The sequence below is a fragment of the Arachis ipaensis genome, chromosome B2 (assembly GCF_059453495.1).
Source record: "Arachis ipaensis isolate K30076 ecotype BB chromosome B2, ASM5945349v1, whole genome shotgun sequence".
NCBI classification, from domain to species: domain Eukaryota; kingdom Viridiplantae; phylum Streptophyta; class Magnoliopsida; order Fabales; family Fabaceae; genus Arachis; species Arachis ipaensis.
The window spans coordinates 122,793,628-122,820,277 of NC_142437.1; the positions used below are offsets into that span (position 1 = coordinate 122,793,628).

General features: G+C 30.9%; 4 protein-coding genes across 4 annotated transcripts; 2 read left to right on the forward strand and 2 right to left on the reverse strand.

Annotated features, from left to right (window-relative positions):
* The first annotated feature begins 764 nt into the window (after positions 1 to 764).
* Positions 765 to 4,318, forward strand: LOC107626304 (E3 ubiquitin-protein ligase RHF2A). The gene is made up of 10 exons (XM_016329156.3): positions 765 to 930; positions 1,038 to 1,155; positions 1,826 to 1,960; positions 2,080 to 2,126; positions 2,494 to 2,556; positions 2,651 to 2,759; positions 2,842 to 3,191; positions 3,289 to 3,393; positions 3,492 to 3,856; positions 4,101 to 4,318. Exons 2-9 carry the CDS (start codon positions 1,150 to 1,152, stop codon positions 3,802 to 3,804), a joined length of 1,128 nt encoding a protein of 375 aa, XP_016184642.1. The 5' UTR covers positions 765 to 930; positions 1,038 to 1,149; the 3' UTR covers positions 3,805 to 3,856; positions 4,101 to 4,318.
* A 1,273-nt stretch (positions 4,319 to 5,591) lies between these two features.
* LOC107626302 (RNA polymerase II subunit B1 CTD phosphatase RPAP2-like protein) lies at positions 5,592 to 10,262 on the forward strand. Its single transcript, XM_016329154.3, has 7 exons — positions 5,592 to 5,740; positions 6,589 to 7,206; positions 7,442 to 8,260; positions 8,349 to 8,542; positions 8,656 to 8,919; positions 9,240 to 9,398; positions 9,881 to 10,262. The coding sequence occupies exons 2-7, from the start codon at positions 6,615 to 6,617 to the stop codon at positions 9,983 to 9,985; spliced, it is 2,133 nt and encodes a 710-aa protein (XP_016184640.1). The 5' UTR covers positions 5,592 to 5,740; positions 6,589 to 6,614; the 3' UTR covers positions 9,986 to 10,262.
* Positions 10,263 to 10,302: 40 nt separating this feature from the next.
* On the reverse strand, positions 10,303 to 14,429 carry LOC107626303 (uncharacterized). The gene is made up of 9 exons (XM_016329155.3): positions 14,091 to 14,429; positions 13,453 to 13,699; positions 12,979 to 13,332; positions 12,772 to 12,866; positions 12,482 to 12,562; positions 12,314 to 12,392; positions 12,162 to 12,233; positions 11,790 to 11,897; positions 10,303 to 10,895 (listed from the first exon to the last, which is right to left on the reverse strand). The coding sequence occupies exons 2-9, from the start codon at positions 13,693 to 13,695 to the stop codon at positions 10,512 to 10,514; spliced, it is 1,416 nt and encodes a 471-aa protein (XP_016184641.1). The 5' UTR covers positions 13,696 to 13,699; positions 14,091 to 14,429; the 3' UTR covers positions 10,303 to 10,511.
* A 7,782-nt stretch (positions 14,430 to 22,211) lies between these two features.
* On the reverse strand, positions 22,212 to 26,586 carry LOC107626306 (calcium-dependent protein kinase 26-like). Its single transcript, XM_016329157.3, has 8 exons — positions 26,138 to 26,586; positions 24,795 to 25,926; positions 24,237 to 24,380; positions 23,952 to 24,104; positions 23,657 to 23,772; positions 23,359 to 23,526; positions 22,693 to 22,917; positions 22,212 to 22,467 (listed from the first exon to the last, which is right to left on the reverse strand). Exons 2-8 carry the CDS (start codon positions 25,891 to 25,893, stop codon positions 22,339 to 22,341), a joined length of 2,034 nt encoding a protein of 677 aa, XP_016184643.1. The 5' UTR covers positions 25,894 to 25,926; positions 26,138 to 26,586; the 3' UTR covers positions 22,212 to 22,338.
* Positions 26,587 to 26,650: the final 64 nt, after the last annotated feature.

Sequence of the window (26,650 nt, forward strand, 5' to 3'; positions counted from 1 at the left end):
TAATGTTCATAGAGCAACTCTTTTTTCTTAATTAAGTGTCTAATATATTATAATAATCTATTAAATGTTTGTTTGGGTACTATTAAGTTGACAAAAAATTATTTTTTTAATAAAAAAGATTTTTTTAGCGTATTTAATAAATTTCTAATAGTAAAAATAAAAGTATTAGAAAAATAAAAAAACATCTTTTTTAAAAAACTACAATTTACATAATTTTTTTAAAAGATTTTTTTTCTTTAAAAAAAATATTTTTTATATAATAAATAAATAAATAAGTACTTTTATATGATTATATCCAAACATAATTAATAAATAAAATATTTTTATTACATAAGATATTTAAATATAAAAATTATTTTTAATTTTTTATAAGATCTTTTAAAAAAACATAATTTAAAAAAGATCCTTTTTCACCCAAACAAGCCTTAGATTAATTTTAGTAATTGTCTTTTTTTTTTTCATATACCTGTATATTTATTGTTTATTCTCAATTAAAAAAATGATAATACAATCTAACTTTTTCTAAATAATTATTTATATTGATCCCTAATAACAAATTTAAAGTGTTAGAAATAAACAATAAATTACTAGTTAGGTGGTGATTGGATATTCATCATCATCATCATGATCTAAAATTCTTAATTAAACATCTTATCATTTTTTTTTCTGTATTATCATCATTGATTCTTTAATTTAATTAAGATTTTATTATCATTAATTGATAATAATAATAATAATAATAAGGCGTAGAAAGCTATAAAGTTGAGTATACTTTATTCTTCTTTGTGTCCTTTCTGTGATGCTTGTGGGGTTAGTGGGGGTTTCTTGTCAAAAATCAAAATTCTTCATTTCACACAAACACAAATTTGGTAAAGAAACCCATCAATCAAATCAAATCAATAATCAATAATAATCATAAAATCCAGCAAGGTAAACTGCAACACTCTTCTCTTTGTTCTTTTTGTTTTTTTCTTTTCTTTATGATAATCATAATTTCTATTATTGAATTGTTGTTGTTTTCTGCACTGCATCTATAGCTGCTACCTTGGAGGTTTTGAATTCAAGGCTTTGTTTGGTGGGTTCACAAATAATCACTACAAATTTCTTGAGACCCCTTTTTTCTCTTTTGTGGAGCTTTACCAATTCTCAATGGAGGTAAATCCTGTAACTATTCGTTTGTTTGTTGAATTTTGATTGCAAATTTGTGCTTTTTTTCCTTTTTTGTCAAATACCCATTTCAATTTATGTTTCAAAGATTAAACCTTTATTATACAGGAGTTCATTCCAATTGCATCCTTACATGATCCCTTTACTCTGAGCTGTTGTTTTTTCTTCCATTTAACTTTTCACGTATTGGCATATATTTGGTACATGTTTAGAAGGAATAAAAGATGTTTCAGGCATAAATCTGATTATATTTCTTTAGGAGAAAAATGATCAAATTTGAATTCCAATGGCTAGGCTTAGGTAAATTGTTAGAGTTGAAAGTCTGAAACAAAGATCATTGTTTTGAGTTTATTTGCTGAAGCCATGGAAGCCTTACTTGAATAGTGTATAAAGCTTATTTTGGCTTCATTGTTTCATTATGGTTATGATGATGATGATTAATTGAGTTAGTGTTGTTTAATCGAGCTAATGATGTTTAATGTTATTGCGTTGTTCCATTCTCTGCTGTCATCTAGTACACGAGGTAATTCCGGGTAGAATCTGTATTTTTAATGTACTTATCGAAACCATATGTGGTCCATATTCTGTTTGATAAAAATAATATGCACTCTAAGAACTTGGGAAATATTTTCTGAAGTTGTTGGCTGGTATTTAAAAGGTTCCAGAGATGGAAGGAAAGATTGAAAGCCATACAACATCAGCAGAAGCCTTTGTTGAAGGGGGGATTCAAGAAGCCTGTCATGATGCTTGCAGTATATGCCTTGAGGATTTTTGTGACAGTGATCCTGCGTCGGTAATGTTTTCTGCTTTTGATTCATGTGTCTTTTGATTCCGGAATTAGTACTATAATAAGCAACTATTTGAGTTCAATCGAAAGACATTTCTTCAATTTCTCCACCTCTTTTTTTCCAGGTGACTAATTGCAAGCACGAGTTCCACCTACACTGCATTCTTGAATGGTACAATACATGTTTTGCAAGTTGTGTATCTTTCGGAACTTATTACGTTTTAGTTACTGGTGCTTTACGTTCCTTTACAGTACTCATAGGGATATGCATTATGTCATCTAGTTTGGTTTCTATTTATTAAAACGCCTTATAGTGTTTCACCAATAACAAATTCTCATTGACAAAATAGAACCAGAAGTAAGAAAGCAATGATGTACTTATATGCCATTTCCGACTTTCATGTTTTGTTTTCTTTTGATCTTCGGGTTGGGCAAAGTGGAAGGGACCAAAATTTCGACATGATAAAAGGGGGTTACTAGCCGTACCGATGTAAATGGAACTATATAACTTTAGCAATTTTACGAGTGATTGTTCACAGGTGTCAAAGAAGCTCCCAATGTCCCATGTGTTGGCAATCTGTTAGCTTGAAGGATGCTACCAGGTTGTTTGTTTATGATTTTTCTTTTCAAATATGATATCTATTTTATAATTCTTTTTTGGAATTATATTATTAAACTCGTATGCATTTATGACAGTCAAGAATTGCTTGAAGCAGTAGAGCAGGAGAGGAGCATAAGGGTTACCCCATCAAGAAATGTTGATATCTTTCATCATCCAACCCTTGATGATCCAGAATTGCAGCAGGTCGGTTATCTGTCATCAGTTTCGAAGTTTTGGTTTGATTCGCTTGGTTAAGCACATCATAATATGTTTTCACATTATGCAGTTTGAAGAGCGAATAATTCAACATATAGCTGCTGCGGCAGCAATGAGGAGAGCACGGCACCTTGGTCACAGGGAAGGTCCTAGTACTCGGTCATCTGCTCATGGCCATCCACATTTCTTACTATTCTCGGCACAGTCGAGTGCACATCCATCTAGTCCTGAATCTGTTGCCGGAGATGGAAATGAACTGGCTGAAATCCCTGTAGGAAGTCCATCTACGCCACTTACATCTGATGGAGACGAACCATCAACGTCTCAGCTGATCGCACATATTCAAACTCGGAGCCCTTCTTTAGCTCACAGGTCTACTGTCTCGGCTACAAACCGTGAAGGGATTCACCCTAATGAAAGGTACTTAGTTAGGTCTTAATGATTATTATCTTAGGGATCATTATTAGTAGTTTGGATAAGTGGAGTTATGTATTCTTTCTTCCCTTGCATGCCGAAGTTCTACCACTCATTCTTCGACTTTGGACGGAGACAGAGCAGGGCCATCCGATCTCCAGTCATTTTCTGATTCTTTGAGGTCCAAATTTAATGCAATGTCCCTGAGGTACAATTTCTTAGAAAGCAATGGCATGTGTCCTTACTCCTTAGAAGTATGTATTTTCTCAAATTGACTTATACGGTATTGAATTGTTTTATGACTAGATACAAAGAATCGCTTTCGAAGGGCACAAGGGGATGGAAAGAGAGGCTGTTCTCTCGAAATTCTTCCGTGTCAGAACTCGGTTCAGAAGTCAAGAGAGAGTTGAATGCTGGAATTGCGAGTGTATCCCGATTGATGGAGCGCCTCGAATCTAGAGAAAATAATAGAGTTGGGGATGCATCTTTGTCGAATCATTTGGCGGATTCCTCCATCCCTGAGACTAGCAACCAGCACAATGTGGAAGCTCTCGGAAGGAACTCTTCGCGCGGCAATAATTCTCAGGCCACTTTTTCTACTGGCTCAGATTCAAACTAAGCATTGTTTTTGTTTCTGTGAATGCATACTCCTCAGCATCTCATATTTGAAGGTGAGCTTTGATCTTTGTTGTTTGTTGGTGGAACCTATTAGCCAGAACAGAATCAGCAAATCTTTCATCAAATTTAAAACCAAAATATAGCTGTAAAATGGTTCTAATGATAACATATTAAAACTCTTCCATTCACCTCAATATTTACCTAGAGATGGAGGATAATACAGAGAAATAATTTACATGATTTTTAATCCCATATTCATCCATATAGATTCTAACATAACTAATTTTCTTTTTTCAGGCTAATTGTTTGCCCAGAAATGACATGCTGAGGAGATTATGCCTTTGTTATGTTCTGGTTTTCAATTTTTTCTTTTAAAAAAAAAAGGGTCTAAAAGGATATTTGTGTCAAAAGCTGAGAACTCTTAGTCTTATCTTGTGTATATTAAATGATGGGAACATGGAGGAGTTTGTATTTAATCTGATGGAGAAATTGGTTTGAAATTGAATTATCAGAAACTGGTGTCCTTATATTAATTACTTTTGGTACAATGGAACCCAATGGGAATATATGTGGATCAAGGTGTGCCAATTTTAAAGGTTCATTAAATAATTCAGAAATTTTAATTATGCACAAAAAATGGCCATATATAGTTTTCATTTTTTTTTTGTCTAAAGCACCAAATAATTGAGAAAATTATTATTGGTCTCATCGTTATTTCATATTTTTTCTTTTTTAATTAATTATTCATTTTAAAAATTTTGTTTTTCCCAAATAATTGTTATATTACGTTATTAGATATGTCGAAAATTGAAGGAATGGATTTTTCCAATTTTTCTTTAAATTATTTGGTAAAATATAATCTCTTATTTTATTGTCTTTAAATGAAATCAAGAGAAAATATAAGAGAAAAGATATTAAATAATAAAAAATTACACTTTACCAAACAGCTCTGATATGCTCTATGCATGGGCTTGTACGCATGGGCGATTATTAGTATTCTTTAATAAGTGAAAGACAGAATACCAAAAAAATAATAAGTGAAAGACAAGGATGTGGTATTTATAAGTATTTGATTCGCACCAAATATTAAATAAATAAATAAATAAATAAATAATATATGTTATATTTATATTTTATTTTAATTAATAATTATTATAATAAATATTATATTATTTTAATTTTGTTATTTAAAAAAATTAATTTAATAATATTTTAGAAGTAAACATATTTAAAAAAATAAAAAAAAGAGTTTCATTAAAATAAAAAAGAGATTTTATTGATTTTTTTATAGAAATAAACTTTTTTATATATTTTTTCATTTTGCGCGTCGAATTGAAATTTTAGCCATATACTATTGATCCGCGAGACCGCGAACACCCCTAATAAATGAAAGAGAATAAACAAACAAAATAATTAAATAGAATAATCATTAATATTTAAAATAATTTTATAAATTATTTTATAATTTCAATAAAGTTTAGTTATTTTATTAATTCAAATGAATATTTTAAAATAGAGAGTTAATTAAAATTATAAATATAAATTTTAGTTCAAGTGATCAAGTCACATGAATACTTATTTTAAGTTTATTTGTATGATGGATTGATGATGGCCCTTGGTCATTTTTTTTTTTTGGATTAAATCACAAGAAAATAAAAAAGAATTAGAAAAACCACAATAGGAATTACTGAATTAGGAAATCACCATATTGCATTATTGCTTAGAGTCTTAAATATAAATTTCATTATTAAAATATTTAAATTAGATAAAGTGTATAAATACATAAATACCACCTTGTCTCCAACATACATTCCCCAATTCGGTTGAATCCCTAAAATCTTCTCTTTCCCTCTTTTCGCTCTCCTTCGCGCCCATCACAGGTTCCACTGATCCACCCACCGCCACTCGCCACCGTCCACCGTCAAGTCACTGCCGGAGTACCTTCCCTCCCTCTGCTTCTTCTTCTTCTATCCATAAACCCTAGGGCTTTGCAACCTTCTCAAATTTTTATCTATGACAATTAACTCTATTCTAAGTCACTTCTCTTGTTCTCCTTAAAAACGAAATCAATTTTATCACTCGGACCAATTGGTTTCAAATGATTTTTTATTCTTTGACCGTATTCGAAAATTCCCAACCTTTTTGAGCTACTTAGTGACTTGGGATTTTGCAAATGTGGTCACTTTTTAAATCAATTTTTTTTTTTATAAATATTTTAGCAATGTATTTAGTGCAGCTAAATCTTTTTAAAAAATAATTAATATAATCCAATTCCATATTATGCCAGCTTTGGTTGTTTTGTTGAAGCATGAAAGAGTTTAAAATACTTGCATTGGAATGAAGTAATAAGGTTTATATGAATGTACAAATAACAACTAAAATAATAAGGGATGTCACAATATTTATATCTGCATTGCATCTTTGTAACCAAGTAATGTACAGTAAGAGGTACAACTTGGTAGTAGCTATTTGACATTGAGTAGTATAATCTATGTTTATATGTTGAGTAAGCTGAGGGGAGTAGTTGAGTTAATTCTAGGAGCACGAGGATGATTTGATTATTGTAATGAATTTTGAAATCTAATACTTGATTATGTTTGTGTTTGAGGGAATAGAATCAATCTTAGAAAGCTTTGCTTTCAATATTTAATTATCATGTGCAATTGTTTGTCTTCCTGTTTTTCTGATCAGTTATTGCCCGAGTGCTTTTGAATTAGAAATATTTATTTTTTGTCTGGTGGTAGCTTAATGTTAGTTTTTTTTTTTTTGCATGACATTATTCCAGATACTACCTTTTAAGGATTTTGTTCAATGGGAAAGGATCAACTTGCATTTGTCAAAGATGCTGTTTTCAAACTGCAAATGTCCCTTCTTGAGGGCATCCAAAATGAAGACCAGCTGTTTGCAGCTGGATCTGTGATATCAAAGAGTGATTATGAAGATGTTGTGACTGAACGATCCATCACAAATGTGTGTGGTTATCCACTCTGCCACAATTCTTTGCCATCTGATCGGACCCGGAAGGGTAGATATCGGATTTCACTAAAGGAGCACAAGGTCTATGACCTGCATGAGACATACATGTTTTGTTCATCGAGTTGTGTTGTTAACAGCAAAACTTTCGCTGGGAGCTTGCAAGATGAGAGATGCTCAGTTTTAGACTCAGAGAAACTAAACAATGTTCTTAGACATTTTGCGGATATGAATCTAGAACCATTGGAGAAGTTGGAAAAGAGTGGTGATTTGGGTTTGTCTAACTTGAAAATTCAGGAGAAAGAAGAAACCGGCACTGGAGAGGTGTCTTTGAAGGAGTGGGCTGGACCTTCAAATGCAATTGAAGGTTATGTACCAAAACCAAGAGACAGTGATTCCAAGGGTTCTTCTCGGAAAAATATTAAGAAAGGTGAGAATTTATGGAGTCCTGATATGTTTAGGAGCCTAAATTATAAAATAGCCATATGCTAGTTCTTGTTTAGGGGTGATATTTTATTTATTCTATTATGTTCAATCAGTGGCATGTGAGTAAATATGATTGAACTGAAGCTGGCGACCTGATTTCTGAGAAATGGAATAGTTTAACTTTTAGTTCTTATCCTTCTTCACTTTCCGACAAAGTGGGCTTTGATTATGCGTTGCAGGGGCCAAAGGTGCTCGTGGCAAGTTGAACGGTGACAAAAATTTAATTATTAATGACATGGACTTCACGAGTACTATAATTATGACCGATGAGTATAGTGTTTCGAAAGCACCACCAGGTCAAACAGACACCAAAGTTGATCATCAAATTAAACCAACTGCATCAGTTGAGAAGCTGAAAACGGTTGGCAGTAAAGAGGTAGTTGCAAAAGATGGTAAGAGTATTGAAGAACTGTCTTCCTCTTTTAAGAGTGGTCTAAATTTAAGTGCCTCAGAAAAAGAGGAGGAGCCAAGAATCAAGGAAGTAGCTGAATCTTGTGATGCTGTGCTCAAAACCCCTCTTGACCCTTTTGATAAAAAAACAAATGTTAATTTCGTCTCCATATCTGAAAGACAATGTGATGTTGAAAAGAACAATTCTGAAGTGGCACCAATAAAAGATGGGGAATGTAGAGTTGCTGTTAATGATGGTGCTTCCACTTCCAATGTAGATGCAGCCAATGATGATGATAAAGTCCAAATGGAAAAAACAACCGGATCATCCAAGAATAAACCCAAGTCTTCTCTTAAAGCTGCTGGTGGAAAGAAACTTAGTCGCTCTGTTACTTGGGCGGATGAGAAAAGCAACAGTTCCGGGAGTAAAGATCTTTGTGAGGTTAAAGAATTTGGAGACGCCAAACATAAATCTGACTTGGTAGATGATACAGAAGTTGATGATGATGAAGATATGATTCGTCGCACATCTGCTGAAGCTTGTGCAATGGCATTGAACCAAGCATCGGAAGCAGTTGCATCTGGAGGATCCGATGTTGCTGATGCTGGTAACTTTTGTTTCTTTCATATGTTTTCTATTTATATATTAGATGAATTTTCACCTTCTTTTGGTGTCCATCAATGTGTCTCCTGCAGTTTTGGAAGCTGGGCTCATTATTTTGCCACCCCCACAAGACGGTGTTGAGAAAGAGATTAAGGAGAATGATGATATGGAAGAAACTGAATCGTTTACTGTGAAATGGCCACAAAAGCCTGGATTTCCCGATGTTGATTTGTTTGACAATGAAGACTCATGGTTTGATGCTCCACCTGAAGGTTTCAGTTTGACAGTGAGTCTCTAATCTCTACTGAGTTCTTTAACAAATATCCAATATCCTAAACTGTGCATGCTTTCTTGATTTAATCCATGCCATACCTTGATCCTTTTATAATTTTGTTTCAGTTATCACCTTTTGCAACCATGTGGAATGCACTCTTTACATGGATATCATCTTCTTCTTTGGCATATATATACGGGAGTGATGAAAGTTCTCATGAGGAATATCTATCAGTTAATGGGAGAGAATATCCATGCAAAATCGTATTGTCAGATGGTAGATCATCTGAAATAAAGCAAACTTTAGCCAGTTGTCTTTCTCGAGCTTTACCTGCAGTTGTTGCCGAGCTCAGGTTACCAGTACCAATATCAACCTTGGAGCAAGGGGTGGTAAGATTTTGGCTTTACTTTGTTCTATATACTAAGTAATGATGTATTACAGTTGTCAGACATCTGGTTCCATCTTGTGTTTACTAAGTAATCATGTGTGGTTACCTAGTAATGATGTTTCGTGTCGTAGGACAAAGGAAATTGTTTAGATGGGCACTGTGGAGAGTTCTTTGCACCTTAGAGTTATGCCTTAATTTTAATAGTATGAGTTGCATGTAGTTTTAAGTTATAATCTTCATAACTGTACAGAGAAATATCTTGTAATAATCCAGATACTATTTTTATATGGATATGAGTTACTTCACTTGATTTTCTTATAGGCATGCTTGCTGGATACAATGTCATTTGTGGATCCTCTTCCGGCTTTCAGAACAAGGCAATGGCAAGTGGTTGCTCTTCTGTTCATCGATTCATTGTCCGTTTGTAGAATCCCTTCTCTGACCTCATACCTGACAGATAGGAGGCCCTTGTTTCGCAAGGTGAGAGATGGTGATATCAGTATCTTTACCCTGGCAGGAATCTTATTGATACTAAGAAAAAAAAAACAATATAGTTATATTACTTAGATATCATGTCCTAAAATCTTAATCCTTTCCATATATGAGCTTTTTGTTGAGGTAGTTCAATTAACATTCAAGTATCTACATAACAATCTGCAAGAGAGATTGCTTAATTTTCATCTGTGTTTCCTGTATAGATGTTTTGCCACCTCTTTTTATTGGTTTTGGTGCAAAACTTAAACAATATAAGCCCTTCATGGTTTAGCAGATCATGCTTGATTTTCTTCACCTTCTTCTACTAAGATTTAATAGCCACATTTTACAATTCTATAATCAAGTTTTTTGAAATGAATTCTTATATCTCTTAGGTGCTGCTTCTTATTCTGTGTTACTTCTGATTTTGTTGCATAATCCTTTAGTTTTCATTCATAATTTGTTAACTATGGGTTTGATGAAAACAGGTTTTGCATGGTACCGAACTGGATGTGGAAGAGTATGAGGTGCTGAAGGATCTCATGGTACCACTTGGCCGCGCGCCTCAATTTTCTTCCCAAAGTGGAGCCTGATCACATGATGCAACTTCAACTTGAATTGATCATCTTCAACAACTGAATTCTGAAGAACTTACAATGATTTGAGTGCAATCTTTTTATTGTTTCTTTTTCTAGGAAAAAAATTGCATTTCAAGCATTGCAGTGATTGGAAAATTCTGTTTATACTTGAAACCAAGATACTTATATGTTGGCACTTGTAAGAAACCCAAGCAAGATTGGAACCAGATTTTAGTATGACTCAATTCTATTGAGAGTGATGAATGAAAGATTGATTTTCAATTTTGACAAATTTCTGATATGAATTAACACACGAATAACTTGCTAAACAATGAATAAACAAGGCTTTTTTACTATAGGTTATAAAGGTATGAGTTCAATACAAGAAGCAAATATAATTTAATACATGCTTTTGATGAACAAAGAAACAACCTCATTATACATGATATAATATAATGAAATGAACATGGGAACAATAAAAACAACTTCAACAAGGAATCCTAAGTTTATATAATCAATATATTTGATCTGGATTTAAATTCTACCCTCCAACAGTAACCTCATATGATACAACCAGTGCATTATTGTTCTGACCATGAGGATTTTCAGATCCAAGTTCCATGCCACCTCTTTGGTATTCAGAATTGTTAACTTGTGCTTCTTGGCATTCTTCATTGCTTCCTATACCTGAGACCTTGATTATAGACTTTCTAGAATCATTTTCAGTTTTCTTTGAAATTTCCTTAGCTTGTGGCTTGGTTTGAGTTTTGTTCATTGGTTTCTTTGAAGTAACATCTTTGTGAGCTTTCACCTTTGATTTGGTGGCTGAATCATTCTGAGAACAAGATTTATCTTCTGAATTGTTGCTCACAACAGACCCTTTATTCCTTCCAAGCTTTGGGGATATTGGGCGAGTTGTAGGTATCTGATTGGTAGATAAAAATGCATTAGAATTGGTTCGCTAGATAAGAAATATGCAACTCCGAAGAGTATAGAAGAGACATGTTATTTGTACTTATTTTGTCTTATAAACTGAGCCCATACAAGCAAGGTTGTCAAACTCGGGAGTCTAGGTAAACTCGTGGAGTTGACCTAGACTCGACTCATAGACTCGTATGAGTTTACCTGTTATAATTTTTTTGCAAAAAACATATATATCGTGTATAATATATATGTTTATTCAAATACAGACATTCAAACTCAACAATTTCAATATCAAAAAACATAATAAATTAACATAATACTTCAATTATAACAAGTACTCTAGAACACACATTCAAATCCTTCACAAGTATGCATCTAGTTCAACATAAAATGCAAAAAGGGCTTGGAGAAGAGAGTGATTGAATGAGTGCGGCAAACAAAGTGAGGAATTTAGCTGTTTAGGGTTACGTTCATACGTTGCTCCCTTTTTTCCTCGTTTTTTTGGGCCCAAAATGGCTCCGTTTTTGCAAAAAAGGCCAAACAAAGCAAACTCGTTGACTCGTCCGTAAACTCGCGAGTTTGACCGAGTTTATGCGAGTTTACCCAGAAACGAGTTTGTGTCTGAATTAACTCGATTCCACTTTAACTCGAGAGTTTGACAACAATTAATACAAGTAAAATGAGTACTTAAAACAGTTGAGCAAGTCAGCATTACAGAAAAGAAGAATAGATTCTCTAGCTAAAAAAACACACATTAGCAATATGAACTTGCTTTTTTATTTGCCATGAAAAGCCATGAAAACAAGCTTGGATAAATGGAAAAAGAAAAAACCACTTAGTTCTGACTTCTGAGAATGGAGAACTTCTTTAGAAGGCATTGTGAGAGATAAGTTACCTTCTTGAGTTCAACCTTTGGAGGAGGTTCCTTATAGAAACTTGGCATTGGAGTGGCCTTGAATGTCATGGCTTTCCTCAATTGCTTGATCTCTGCTTCCTGGTTTTCCTGCACAAAATCCACAAGACAAAATGAAGAAAATAATTTAGAAAACTAAGATCACAACAAGGAATAGAATCCATTTTGTTCGCGCTAGGGAGAATGCTATGATGCATCACTTTAAACTCGCTACATCATGCACTAAGGTAATCCCAACGGCTCAAATCCGGTGCATAATAGATTGACTTAAATCTACTCAGTTGGATTACCATAGTGCATGATGCATCGAGTTTAACTTGGTGCATCTAAGTCATAAACCCATGCCATATGTACCTTTGATTTCTCTTGGAGATTAGTCTTTTCAGCTTCCTTTTCCTGAATTTTCTCTTCCAACTTTGAGAAGAACTGAGGGAAACAAAGGATCAATATATCACAATGACTATTAACATAATCAATAAGATAAGATGCAAGGTTGCAGCAATAACCTCCTTCCTCTTTTCAGCTCTCTCTTCCAATCTGAAGGAGAATCCAGAACCACTGCTCCTCCGGCGAGGAGTGGTGCTTCTGATAGCATGTAAACAAAGTTTGATGAATATTTTAGTAACACAAAAAGAATGAACTAATAAGTGTGAGTGATAGTGTATGAATCATACGAAGTTGTGGATTGACCATCCTCATCTTCCTTGTTTGTTTTTTCAGATTTTTTTGAGTCTGAATTTTGATCAACAACAGATCTGCAATAAGGCCAAAAAGCCATAATGTCACAGTCCAATCAACAGAATATTGAATTATTGATCATCCAACTTATAGTATTGATGAAGGATAGATTTAATTACTCTGTAGTCTCTTATAGTTTCACTTAATTATCAATTTGATACTATAGTTTAAAACTTTATAATTAAATCCTTATACTGAGTGAAATTATAGGGAGGCTAGCACTTACATGGATGGTTGAGATGGTTGAGATGGCTGAGATGGCTGAGATGGTTGACTCTTGGCAACATCATTTGCCAGCGCGGCCGGAGTTGACCTTCCAAGCTGGTAGAACAATGAAAAGAAGCTATCATGAGCATGGACATGGATACCAATGAGGAAGAATTTATAAGTTAGACAGAGAAAATGCAATGTAGAAAAAAAAAAAGAATCTAACCATAGGGCGTTTAAAGCTAGAAGTTGATGTCAAATTCTTTTGGTTTGTTTTTACTTCCTTTGAGCTAATTTGAGAGTTTGTCAACTTGCTTCCATGGCGAATCGAAGACTCGGCTTTAACACTATTGCCTTGAACATGCTGCTTAGCTTCTGTTTTCACCTGAACTCCATCAATGCTTTTCTTTATACCATCTCTAGTAGTTGCTGATTTTGATGGGAATGAAAGGCTCTTAGAAAGATTTTGCCTTTGCTTTTGCTTTTGAGAAGATGAAGTTGAAGCCTTCAAATCTGGTTTGTCTTTGATGACAGCAAGTTTGTTGTTCTTCACAGCAACACCACCTTTTCCACCAGGTTCCTAACAACATCAACTTGTTTATATATTTCTATCTTGAAACAGTTACCAAATTCGCCACACTCGCTAAGTGACATTAACATTCACAATGTGATAACTGATAAATAACCATTAATGTGGTACCTTAGCATGCTTTGAGCTTTTACTTGCTGCTGAAGATTTTGTTTTTGCTTCAACTTCAACTTCAACTCCATCACTAGCAGAATTTGAGGCTTCACCTTCTACTTTGGGTTTAGATCCTTCATTCTTTCCATGATTCTCTTCATTGTTGCAATTGTTTTCAACTTCTTTATCCATGTTCTCATTAGTACTCACCCCAATCACATGTTTCTCTTCCTCCACAGCAACTCCATTTTCAGATTCCATATTGCTATCATAATGAAAAACAAAACCAAAAAACAAAGGAAAGAAGACGAGGTTAGCCGAAATATGGTTATTGATTCAAGAACTCAAAGTTCCCCTGCTTCTAAATTCTATATGATTTCTATAGAAAGGTGCATGGACTATTAAACATGCCATTGGAAATTCTTGAAAAGATTTGATACATCAAGATTAACTATCAGATTCCAATGCTACATTTTCTCAGTATAAACAATAGATAACATAACATTGGATCTTCATCACAAACTTGAACATTGACCCAGATAAGATGAACATCAATTATATCAAAACCACACAAAAGAATCCATGCAGAATCAAAATCAGAACAAAACCAAAAGAAAGAATCTGAAAACAGAAATTCAGAACAACTGAGAAAATACCTCTAGAACTATGAGAATAATAAGCAGTGGCTAATCAAATTCAAAGGCTGAATTATGCACAAGATTGGTGTCTATAGTGTAAAAACAGAAGAGAATAATAGAGTATGAAAATTTTGATTATGATTTGGATTAAAACCACTAGAAGAAGTGGATTTTTAAGCACTTAAGGTATGTATTATAATAGTTGAAACTGAAAGCTCTGGAGTTGGTGACACAATACTTTTCCTTTGAGAAAAGAGAGATATGAAATTAAATTTTTGGAGATTTTTGGAAAAGAAATCTCAAGTGGAACTAGCTTTCAATGAACTGGAATACATAGATAGATTAATAGGAACTGTCACAATAACTTTTCTATTATTCTTTTTAACATGTAATTTTTTTTGGTACAATTTTAACAGTGAGAGAGATAAAATTAGAATATTAACAAAATTAATGTAACTAACATTAAAGTTATGTTTGGTAAAATGTATAAAAATATCTTGTCTGTTTCTATATATATTATTATTGGATGAAAAAAAAAATAACTATAGCCGGAATCACTTGTTTTTTACTTTTTTTTTGGTGGAACCAACAATGGAAAAAACAAAAAACAATTAGGGTTGTTTTGTCTTTTGATAATAATCTATGTGCTAAATTAACTTTGATTAAGGTTGATTAGGATAGAGGTTAACTCCTTAACAAAAAAAGTTTATATGCTTATGTATCTGCATAACAGCATAAGTGTATACTTAGTTTAGTTTATTTTAATTTAATTTAAATTAATTAGTCAATTATTTATTTGATCCAGAAATTTAATGTAATAAACCAATCATTACATTCGTATGAATTAATTAAGATAATTCATAATTTGTCTCAATTCCTCCAACTAACTTCATGGAAGAGGGTGCCACTGCCAGCAATAAAATGTTATTTAAAAATAAAAAAGGTGATTATTGCCACAGTGTAAAAGATTCATTTATTTATTTTTTATTATATTATATATTTTTTTGGAGATTTTGGTTACAGACAAGATTATTGACTAAATAAATTAAGAATTCCTAATAAGGATAGTTCTAGTTTCTTAGGAGTAATCAAGAGATATTTGTCCATCTCTAAAGAATATATATATATATATACATCAACATCACATTTCTTCTAAATCTTATACTTATTAGAATTATTAAGATCAAGATATGCTTTTGGCTCCATGAATATATATAAAGGACCTTCAACACCCTAAAAGAAAAATTACATACTTATAAAATTTGTTCTATTTTTTGTAGTTTACGTACTCTGTAGTCCTTATAATTTTATTAAATTTATAATTAGGTCTTTTTCATATTAAAAATATTAAAATTGATAGAATATTTTTTTCAAAAAATATGTGATAAAAAATTTAATTAAATTCTTAATTATAAATATCTTTAATTTATAAAAAAATATTCAATTGACTTTAATATTTTTTATACAAAAAATAATTTAATTATAAAATTAAAAATAATATAAAAATCTAATTAAGAATTTAATAAAATTATAAAAACTAACGGATTAATCAAACATTTTTTTCACCTATACTAACCTTCCTATATTATAAATCTAATATGTGAGAAGTCTTTGTCATCAATTTTAATTAATTTGAGTGATGTGGTTATAATGACTATTTAAACACTTTCGTGCATATCCATTTTCTTCTAAACTGAATCATATATGGCTTTCTTCATTGTTTATTATTTATATCATAATCTAAGTTTGTGATAGAAACCAATCATTACCTATAATTTTTGCATATAAATGGTTATGGTATACTTCCAATACATTACACTGTTCCATTCAATGTATACAAGAAAATTACTATAGAATTTCTGATGAGGACAAATATATTTATTTATTCATTTATTTTTGTGTTAAAATAAATGTAGGCAAATAAAAATTTGTTACTTATAAGTGAAGTAAGACAAGATAATATTCTACCTTTCAAGTTGCAAAGTATTTAAGGAATTAAAAAAGATTGCTATTCAATTAGTTGAGTTATGTATATATGTATGATTTCATAAATATATGTTATAGTAAAAATAAAAATAAAAAAACAATAATATGAGAAGAAAGTGAAATAAGACAGAAGACAATGAATGAAGGAGGCAGCAAAACATATGATACTGTTTCAGAACATGGAAATGTAAGGAGTGAAGAGGGGCCAGGTTGTGGTATTTTTCTATTATAAGACATAACATTTATTACAATCTTCTAAAAAATAAAAATAGAAAATGAAAAAAAAAATATTTATGAGTAGTGGTTTTATTATTTACTGGAATATTGAGCTAGAATTTTTGTAACATACATTTATCATTGTTACAACATTCTGTTTTAAATTTTTAATGTATTATAAGGATAAACAATCATCCATGTATTATTTGGAGTACCAATATTTTGTTTTTCATTTAAAACTCCCTAAACCCGATTGTTAAAAAGATAATAGTTTTCTTATTTATATAATAGCTTTTAAGATTACACAAGTATTTTTCAAGTTTTATAATGTTATGAGAATAGAAATTACATGATAAATTAATTATTTAGAATTTAATTCAAATATTATATTTTATATTCAAATAAAATATAAAAAATATTTATTTTACATGTTAATAATATGTGTATAATTAAATTTATTATGTAATAATGTATGCAAAATAGTAATTTATCCATTTAATTTTCAAAAACACTAAAATAATTGTTTTGAGACTTGAGAGAATATGTTAGGTTTTCTTTAATATATATTACTCTTCAGGGAAGACTAGGTTTTGTTAGAAGGCCAAAATAACTTGTATCAAAATAAGGTAGGAGTGCGATATTTTTCGAAATTAACTTGTTATTGAAGGTGAAAAAATAAAAAATAAAAAATTTTAAATTTTAAATTTAAATTATTAATCTAAAATAACATAAATAAAAAATTAAAACTTTTTTAATTAAAAAAAATAAACATTTAAATATAATTATTTTTATATAAAATTAATAATTAAAAATTATTAAATAATAATTTAATTAAATATATTAAATTATTTAATAATTTTTAAATAACATCAAATAAAAATAATTACATATAAATTTTTACGGTTAAAAAAACAACATTTCTTATATTTAATAAAAAACAGTTAAAGAGACTTTGGCTGAAAATAATTTTGTAAAGAGAAATGAGTAAATGTTAAAAATAAATGAGTGACGTGGCAGAAGCATGGAACATGATTAGTCGCACATTAAGCCAAAATAGACACCCCACCGTTTGGCGCCAACCTCACGTGAGTTGTCAGAATCTGCATTTATCGGACGGCTGTCAAAGATCTTTAGCTACAATCTGCGTCGTCCATATCCGTCCAAAATCTAAATCATTCTCCACGTTTCTGTAGGTCCCACCCATTTCCCCTTAGACCCTGAAACGTTTCTTTTTGCAGAGGCTTTGCCTCATTATTTGTATTTTCTCATTATAAAAATAACTATATATTAGTTTGGTGTATAAAATAACAATATAAATACAAAGGAAAAAATTAGAAAAATGAGTATATGTGTGCATCACATTGTGAATTTTTTTTGTTTTGTTTCCTCTAAATTATTTAATACAAAAAGAAGAAATTATATATTCCCTTTCAACATCACATTATGTTACAAATATTCTTTAATTCTTTATATATATATATAATACTCTAGGAATAATTTGAATATTATTTATCACTTATTATTAATAAATAATTTAGATATACATAAAAATATTATATTAATAATATTTTTATATTAGAATGTATAATTTTTTATTTTAGTAAAAATATATATGAGAGTACTTTTAGAGTACTGTATTTATATTTAAATTATATCTAAATTTTAATAATATTTCTATATTAAAATGTATTATTTTTTACTCTAATAAAAATATATATGAGAATATTTTTAAAATACTGTATTTATACTTAAATTATATCTAAATTTTAGAGTACCGTATTTATATCTAAATTATCTATTAATACTTATTTATATAAAAGAATGATTCACTAATTAACCTTCAATATTTATATTAACAACTAATAAATTTGATCTAAATTATTCAAACTAGATAATTCACACAATATAATATGCATTATTTTAAGCCCCACTAATATTTATGTGTAATATTGTTAATTTTGTTTTTAAAAATAAAAAATAAAACTCGAATTCACAATCTTTTATATGAATATAAATAGATTATATTATTTAAATTATAATTCGTAATTAGTGTCACAAAAATGAGACATTATATTGCATAATAACAAAAATCAATTAATGTCTTTAGCTTATTATTATTATTATTCTTATTATTATTATTATTTTGTTTGGAATTGTGTGAGATATTATATATGATGATTTAGGATTTTGTGGGTGATACGTTGCATTTAAAAGGCAAGGCTGGGTGGATGGGATAGCAGCTGTCTCTATAATATGAAACCTTGCAACCGATCATTTCTCTCTGCAATCACCATCAAATATATATATATATATATATTTGGTTTTTTTTGTTGAATGGTTTTTAAAACCGTTTCAGAAATATGTCTTATAGTCTGTCTTTATTATTAGTTATTAGTAAGTGTACATGCAAGAAGAATAGCAGTTGTTGTTTCAGTCTATATTTTTAACTATTTTAGTTTTTTTGTTGAAAAAATAATTGAAAAAAAATTATTTTAAAATAATTAAGAATATTTTGTTTGTTTTTGTTTATGTCAGAATATAATTTTATTAATGACTTTGAAAGTTTCAAGCTGAGTGATCACTCTTCATGCATACACACATCATAACTAGTAATTAATTATATGTCCACATATGCTAGAGTTATTAATTATTTTGAAAAGTGTTTACAATAAATACACAAAATTTAATAAATTTCTAAAATATTTATTATTATTTATTAAAATAAAACATTTAAGAGTTTCTAATGATAGTAATGCGTTCTTAAGTAGTGTTTGGTGGAGAAACAGAAAAAAAAAAACTAAAACTGAGAGACAGAGACTAAAAAACAAAGATTGAATAAATCTCAGTATTTTATTTGGTGCAGAGTGGAAGACAGAAATTAAAACAATAATAAAATTTATTTAATTTATACAAAGAGTAAAATTGAAATAAATTAATTGAAATAAAGATATTTTAGGTATAAAATATTATTAAAGTTTCAGTCTCTGTCTCTCAAAATTTTAGTCTCTTTGTGTCCCTACTTTTTAAATGTACTGAAATACTAAAATTTTAAAAACAGAAAAAAAAATTTAGTATCAGTCTTTGAACTAATAAACATAATACTGAGTCTAAATCTCTCTCAATTTTTATTGCAGTATAATTAAACTCTTAACGAATTAATTAATTATTAATTAATATACAAAACAACAAGTCATTCATGCATCTATAAAGTTAAATATAGTTACAATCTAGTAATTAACGAAGATACACACTACCTGCTAAGTCAAGAAACAGACATAGATGATATACATATATATATGACAATATTATTATCCAAGGTAGCTAGCAATAAAAGTAAAATAATAGAGCATTGATATAACAATATTATTATTTATATTATTGTCATTAATTAGTTGTTATTACTTGCTACATTATGAAGTTGGAAGTTGACCATGTTGATGGATGAATACTCACCAATCAAGCAAATCTTATGGTGACAAATTAAGCTCTAATTTGTATATCAACTGATCAAAATTAAAGATTACTCCTAATCACTTGATTAGCATGATACCCCACTTAATCAAATAGTTCCTTAATTAATTGGCAAACCTCATCTCACTTATTTGGGTGCCATAACTCATGACCCCATTGACAAATACACCCAACCTCTGAATAGATAATATAATATAATAATATAATATAAGATATAAACTAAATGGATGTTCCTGTTATGCTATGCATTACCAATGAACTTTCCTATACTTTGACATCATCGTTTGGATTATAAAATATATATATATATATATATATATATATATAGTTATCTTGCACTAATTAATGTAACACCATCATGTTACTAAAGAAAAATTAGTAATAACAAATCAATAGAAACAATGATAAATTGGATAGCAACATATAACAATATCTAACCCACAAATTGAGCTTTAAAATGGATGACATTGACCTTGGTTTTATTTTGTTGTATTATTGTCTACTTCACAATCTCATTTGATGAGCTTAATTTGTGTCATTGTGTCTGTGTGTGAGTTCAGAGTATTTCCATCATACAACTAATAATTAAAATTGGATCCATATATTAGGAATGAAGCATTTTTCTTGCTAAGTCAGATTTAAGTCTTTTCAAACAATAGTTAGATTTGGAAAGAGAACATGTTTTTCTTATGATCATGCTTTTGGGTTAAAAAACATTAGTTTAATTATTCTATTAATTCTTATAATTTTATCAAATTTATAATTAGATTTTTATACTTTTTTTTTAATTGAATTTTTACATTATTTTTAATTTTATAATTAAATCTTTTTTAATAAAATAATAGAATATTCTATATTCTAAATCTTAAATTTTTAGTTAATTTTTATTTCGAGCCGACTTTTGTTTGGGGATTCAGTTTATCAATTATATGGTATGGTGACTTGTCAAGATGACTTTGAAGTTTAGCTTGGTGTATGACATTAACTCTATCTATCTATGATTATTGGCTAGCTCTATCAAAAAATAAATACAATAGTGATGTTTTTGACCTTAGGTTATGACATTATAACCCTTTGAATCCTAAGTATGAAGCATTACAATTTATAAGTGCCATTTTGAGAGCTACTCTTTACCAAGATTCATGTTAAAATTCGAATTGAATTTTTTTTAATAAAATTAAAAGAGTACATAAAGAGTATGCAAAAATAAAGAATGCTTTGTTATATATTTCTTGATTGATTGAATTATAAAAGTAAAACTAAATATATAGAGTATTGTCTACGAAAAATAAAAGCAAAAAGATAAGATAAGAAGGTAATATAAAGATAAGATGATAAAAACTAAAATTAAAACTGAATTTATGTATTTTGTTGGACTTTGTGGACCGTGAAACTTTTTTATTATTGTCATGGACTAAGGTAAAAAAATAGTTGAATACTTTTACACACTTAGGAGGCTGCAAGCTATATTCAAATAAATGTTGATCCTGATAAATAAATAATGTTACAAGAACTTAACTCTTAAAAGATCAATCAATTAATTAATTGGTTCCTAAAAGTTTTCTTTTTCTTAAGAATTATATATATAAACAAGATTTATCATAGGAGTAAATAATCGTATTGATAATTTTAAAATTATATTCACGCTTTAATCTAATCATCTCCAAAATTTTAATTTACTCAATTTAATTTTCTAACTTAATATTCGTGATTCACCTTAGTCCCTAATATTATTTTCGTCGTAGAATTGTTAACTGCGTGTTGAAATAGATTAACGTCTGTCGCGTTAAACTTCTTAACGACTATCTGATGTCGCAATTGAATTTTACCTCAATTACTTTCTAAGAAACTTTTAAAACCCTTAACTAAAATTAGGATTAAAATTTTAAAAGTTTCATGAGAAAAATCGAGGTAAAAAAATTCTAATTTTCACATTAAACGGTCGTTAGAAAGTTGTCCGTTTATCTTAGTATATTGTTAATGATTCTTTGACAAAAATAAGGTGAAGCCGATACAAGTCACAAATGTCAAGTTGAAGGACAAATTGAGATTGAAAGTGCAAATATAATTTCAGAGATTAATTTAAGTGTTAACTCTTGAGATACGATTAGTTAGTAAAATATCTATTAAGATGACATTTAGTTCTAAAGACATACGAGTCGTGTCACTTCTTTTTATCTTTTTATACATATAAAACTTAGCATAAAAATCTTTCTTAATATCGATACATGTTTTTTGCATTTTTCTATTTTAAAAAGTCAATCTTCTTAAATATTATTTTAGATAAAAATAATTTTAAACTTCTGTCTTTGTCTCATATTTTCAAATAGATTTTGTTCTTTACATTTGTGTCTTTTTTATTTCACAACAGAAGCCAAATGCTACTTTTAAAACATATATATTATGTGTCAGCACTTAACATTTTAATAATCTTTTAAGGATCAAATTGTTGGTTCATCCAAAACAAAAACGAACAAACCCTTTGTAATGTTTCTTCATCCAAAATTTACATGAACTAGGGTCAGTTCAGTTCAATACACACCTTGGAGAAAATTGTCTGTGTTACCAAAAAAGAAACTCATACACTATTTTCTTAACATACAGGTAGTGGTTCCCTAAATCCAATGCTAAAACTACTGCTACCTTTTCTTCCCCTTCTACCCATATCAGCATTGCCTTTTTGCATCATTGCCACAAATTCATTGTAGTCTATTCTTCCATCCTGATAGGGATCAAAAAGTAAACATGACAAAGATATCAATACATGAATGGAATTTGAAATTTATAAAATCATGTCCTCTGTTCTCTCTTTTTTCTTTGCAAAATCCTAAAAGTAGAAAACATAGAAAATAAAAACACAAATCAAACGCATAGTATTATATGATTTCATTTGATTTAATTTTTTATTTTTTCTGTATGTATGTAGAATATATATATGTATACTCACATTATCCTGGTCAACTTCTCCGATCAAATCCTCCAAGCGAACGTCCTCTATTCCAAATTCTTCACAAGCTTGTTGAAGCTCATCTTGAGTGATGTAGCCACTACCATCTTTATCAAAAAATGAGAAAGCTGCAGCTAAATGATCTTCCTTCTCAATTTTGTTTAAGTGCAATGTTGCTGCTAAGAATTCTCCATAGTCAATTGTGCCACTGTTATCAACATCTGCCTGTTGTTTTTCAGAACAAAAAGGAGTTAGATTGATTAAGACAATGTACTACTTAGAATGAAGAAAATTATATTTCCTATTTTAATATAATTTAAGTTTAATTACTCTAGCGATTCTTATAGTTTCTCTTAATTTTTAATCAGGTCTTTCTGTGTTTATAGATTTTGTTACCAAGTCTCCATACTGTTTAACGGATATTTTAGAGAAAAAAGAATAGTTTATTTTCGAGTATAGGGATTTGTTTACAAAAGTTTTAATTATAAGGACTTGACTGCAAGCTTTTATATTATTCTAATTGAAAATTGAGTGAAACTATAAAAACCTCGATGGTAATTTAACCATATTAATCAATCTATTATTATACTTTTCCTAAAATTATGATTCATGAAAGTTTAGGTTTAGTTGAGGTAAGAAATAAGATGATTCAGAATTAGTACTTACAGCTTGCATTAGGTCATAAATTTCAGACTCATTGAGATTATGACCATATCTTTTCAGTCCAATTTTTAGTTCTTCAAAAGTAATGTGGCCACTGTTGTCTGTGTCTATATTCTTAAACATTTCTTTCAATCCAGCAATCTCATCTTCATTGAGATTCTCTGCAATTACCTGCATAGAACAATATAGATAAATTCATTAAGGGTAAAATTTCCAGAATGAAGTCAATATATTTACATAGATATCTTTCTATTAACCTCTAATGCAAACCACTTTTCATAAAGATGAAAATAATACTCACTCTAAGAGCCATTTTCTTGAGCTTGTTCATTGCAGTAAACTGCTTCAGCCGAGTCAAAACTGCAGCATCAAGAGGCTTGTCTGGAGCTGCTCCATCAACCTGAATCCAGGGGTGTCCTGCATTGAATCAAAGAATGATCATTAAACGATGTGGTGACAAAATTTCGATAATCACAAGCCAGAATTTTGATTATTCAGGGCCTAATTAAGATACATGACACCATAAATGTGTTGGATAAACAAAAAAAGCTCATGTTTCAGAGTTATGTCAACATGTTAACAGTAAGGAAACTTACTAAGAACTTCAAAAGCGGATATTCGTTTGCTAGGATCTCTGTCAAGCATCTTCTTAACCAAGTCTTTTGCACCATCAGAGATACTAGGCCATGGTGCTGATGAGAAATCCAGTTTACTCTTCAAAATTGAGTCGAAAATCTCTTGCTCCGTTTCTATTTACCAAGGAACAAAATAAAGATTACCATTTTTAGAAACAGCTTTTACATCTTGGGGAAATAGAAATTAAGCACAATGATTAGAACTTGGATCATTGTGTGTTAAACTTAGAATTCTTAGTTTCCTACCTCCCCAAAATGGAGGTACACCACATAAGAGAATGTATATGATGACACCAGCACTCCACACATCAGCTTCTTGGCCGTAACGCTTTCGGAGAACTTCAGGTGCAACATAATAAGGGCTTCCTACCACATCATCAAAAATGTCTCCTGCAAAAGAAATTGTTGACAAAAGTTCATGGCACTTTAAAAAGTTGAAGGATGAAGAGACATTTTGTTATGTTATCACACTAATTTCGTTTAGTTATGCATCAAGATAGCATGATGCACATAAAAACAAAGTCTCTAAATACACAAACAATTATTTTTGTTTCAAAAACAAGTAACTTGTTTCACAAAATCAACAATGCTCTTTGCATTGTTTTGCAAAAATCAACTCAAACTTCACTTAGCATCAAATGAAAAGCTATACTTTACTGCATATTAGAAAAATGGCCTCAAAAGGATCTCAAAACAAAAAGAACAAAATATGGATAAAATTCTAAGATAACTCCTACTCAAACAAGGGAAGGAAAAATGGAAACGTTTTCTTTATTATTTTAGTATTATTATTTTTTGTCAAACCTGGTTTGAAGAAAGTAGAGAGGCCAAAATCTATTGCTTTAAGGACTGAATCTTCCTGCTTATCGACAAAAAGAAAGTTCTCCGGCTTAAGGTCGCGATGCATTACTCCAAGTGCGTGGCAAGACTCAATAACACCAACTATAATCCTTGCTAGTTTTGCTGCTTTTCTCTCTGTGTAATGCCCTCTTTCCACAATCCTATCAAAGAGTTCACCCCCTGCACACAACTCCATCACAACATGAACCGCGACAGCGTCCTCATAGGATTCCTTAATGGAGATCACATTGGGGCAACCTGCCAAGTGATGCATTATCTGAATCTCCCTCCTCACATCTTCAACATCTTCATCAGTCACCAATTTCCTCTTCAAAATGGACTTGCATGCATACTCGGTTCCAGTAGCTTTCTCCACACAAAGGTAGGTTGTTCCAAATTGCCCTTGTCCGAGCTTCGGTCCCAAAGTATAGAACTCCTTAAGGACACCAGTTTTCCTTTGCAAGATAGAACCTTGTTTTAGGCCTGCACTTATTTGCCTCTTCACAATCTGAGTCTTCTTTTCTTTTGCAGGCTCTCCTACTTTAACCTTTTCTTCCCATTGGTTACTTTTTGTTGTTGGAGCTGGAGCTGGAGCTGGAGCTGGAGCAAGAGCAGGAGCAGGAGCAGGATCAGGATCAGGAGCAGGAGCAGGAGCCGGAGCTGGAGCCGGAGCCGGATCAGGAGCCGGAGCCGGATCAGGAGCCGGAGCCGGATCAGGATCAGGATCAGGATCAGGAGCTGGAGCTGGAGCTGGAGCTGGAGCTGCCGGAGCAGGAGCTGGAGTTGGTGCTGGCAATTTAGTCTTCTCAACTTGTTTTATAGATTCCAGACGCTTAGTTTCATTCTTAACCTTTATGGATTGTGTTGGCTTCTCCACCTCCTTCTCAATTTTAACAACCTCTGGTGCCTTTTGTTGAACAGGTTCTGTCTCCTTTTCAGTTTTGCTCACATCTTCGTCTTTATCCGCGCACGCAGTTGCTTTCTTCGGCCGGCACCACGAGATGAAACTTGTATATGTGCCATCTTTGGAAGACTTTCTTGGTGCAACACAGTTGTTTCCCATCTAACATCAATACTCATTCCTTATTCCAAGCATCTAACAAACAATAACAATCCAAATATAAACAAATATTATAATTTAGAAAAATTATGATCCCATTTCAGTTTTCTCCTCAAACTTCAAAAGGCTAACATGATTAACATTTAGCTTAACATGAATTTCTCCAATTTGGCACCCTCTAATCCCTAACATTTCAAATTAAGAGAGAGAATGCGGGAAAAAGAAAATGAGGGTTTTTGCTACGTACTTTGAAGCATGAAGATGCAAGCGCTCATTCCTTCTTCTGATTCAGGATTCGAAGGAAATGCCGAAATAGCTCTCATTAATGAGAGGTCCCCACACTCATTACCATTATCATTATCATACGAACTTCAACAAACCCTATTCTTGCAATTAAGGAATAATAAAGGAGAAAATTCGCTGAATTGGAAGGGGGTTTTAATTTTGAAGGGTATAAAGGAGGAAACTTTGTGTGGAGACGGGAAAAAAATTAAATGAGGCTTGTTTTAAGGTGAGAAGAGAGAGTCAAAACTCAAAAACATGAGTTGTGTTAAGCTGCCAACTTTAATTTTGGATTCTCTAATGATGTTTGGTTCCAGGGAAAGAGGCACCAAAATGGAAAATGAAATTTTCTCAGAGAGGAAAATAAAGTTGGCGAGAGAATGAAGAAGGAGGGAAGGAGGCAGTTACCGCCTTACCGGTAATTCTGTTATGAAAGGTTTAAAAATTGGAGAAAACGCGTTTGACTCTATGAGGATCC

Coding starts and splice junctions, on each gene's coding strand:
- LOC107626302 (XM_016329154.3), top strand. CDS start 6,615: ATGGGAAAGGATCAACTTGCATTTGTCAAAGATGCTGTTTTCAAACTG. Junction 8,543..8,655: donor CTGAAGGTTTCAGTTTGACA/GTGAGTCTCTAA, acceptor ATTTTGTTTCAG/TTATCACCTTTTGCAACCAT. Junction 9,399..9,880: donor GGAGGCCCTTGTTTCGCAAG/GTGAGAGATGGT, acceptor TGATGAAAACAG/GTTTTGCATGGTACCGAACT.
- LOC107626306 (XM_016329157.3), bottom strand. CDS start 25,893: ATGGGAAACAACTGTGTTGCACCAAGAAAGTCTTCCAAAGATGGCACA. Junction 24,381..24,794: donor CTCTACTTTCTTCAAACCAG/GTTTGACAAAAA, acceptor TTTCTTTTGCAG/GAGACATTTTTGATGATGTG. Junction 24,105..24,236: donor TGTACCTCCATTTTGGGGAG/GTAGGAAACTAA, acceptor CTTGGTAAATAG/AAACGGAGCAAGAGATTTTC.
- LOC107626304 (XM_016329156.3), top strand. Junction 1,961..2,079: donor GTGACAGTGATCCTGCGTCG/GTAATGTTTTCT, acceptor CTTTTTTTCCAG/GTGACTAATTGCAAGCACGA. Junction 2,127..2,493: donor CTACACTGCATTCTTGAATG/GTACAATACATG, acceptor GATTGTTCACAG/GTGTCAAAGAAGCTCCCAAT.
- LOC107626303 (XM_016329155.3), bottom strand. CDS start 13,695: ATGGAATCTGAAAATGGAGTTGCTGTGGAGGAAGAGAAACATGTGATT. Junction 12,867..12,978: donor CTAGCTTTAAACGCCCTATG/GTTAGATTCTTT, acceptor TTGTTCTACCAG/CTTGGAAGGTCAACTCCGGC. Junction 12,563..12,771: donor CAACCATCTCAACCATCCAT/GTAAGTGCTAGC, acceptor GCCTTATTGCAG/ATCTGTTGTTGATCAAAATT.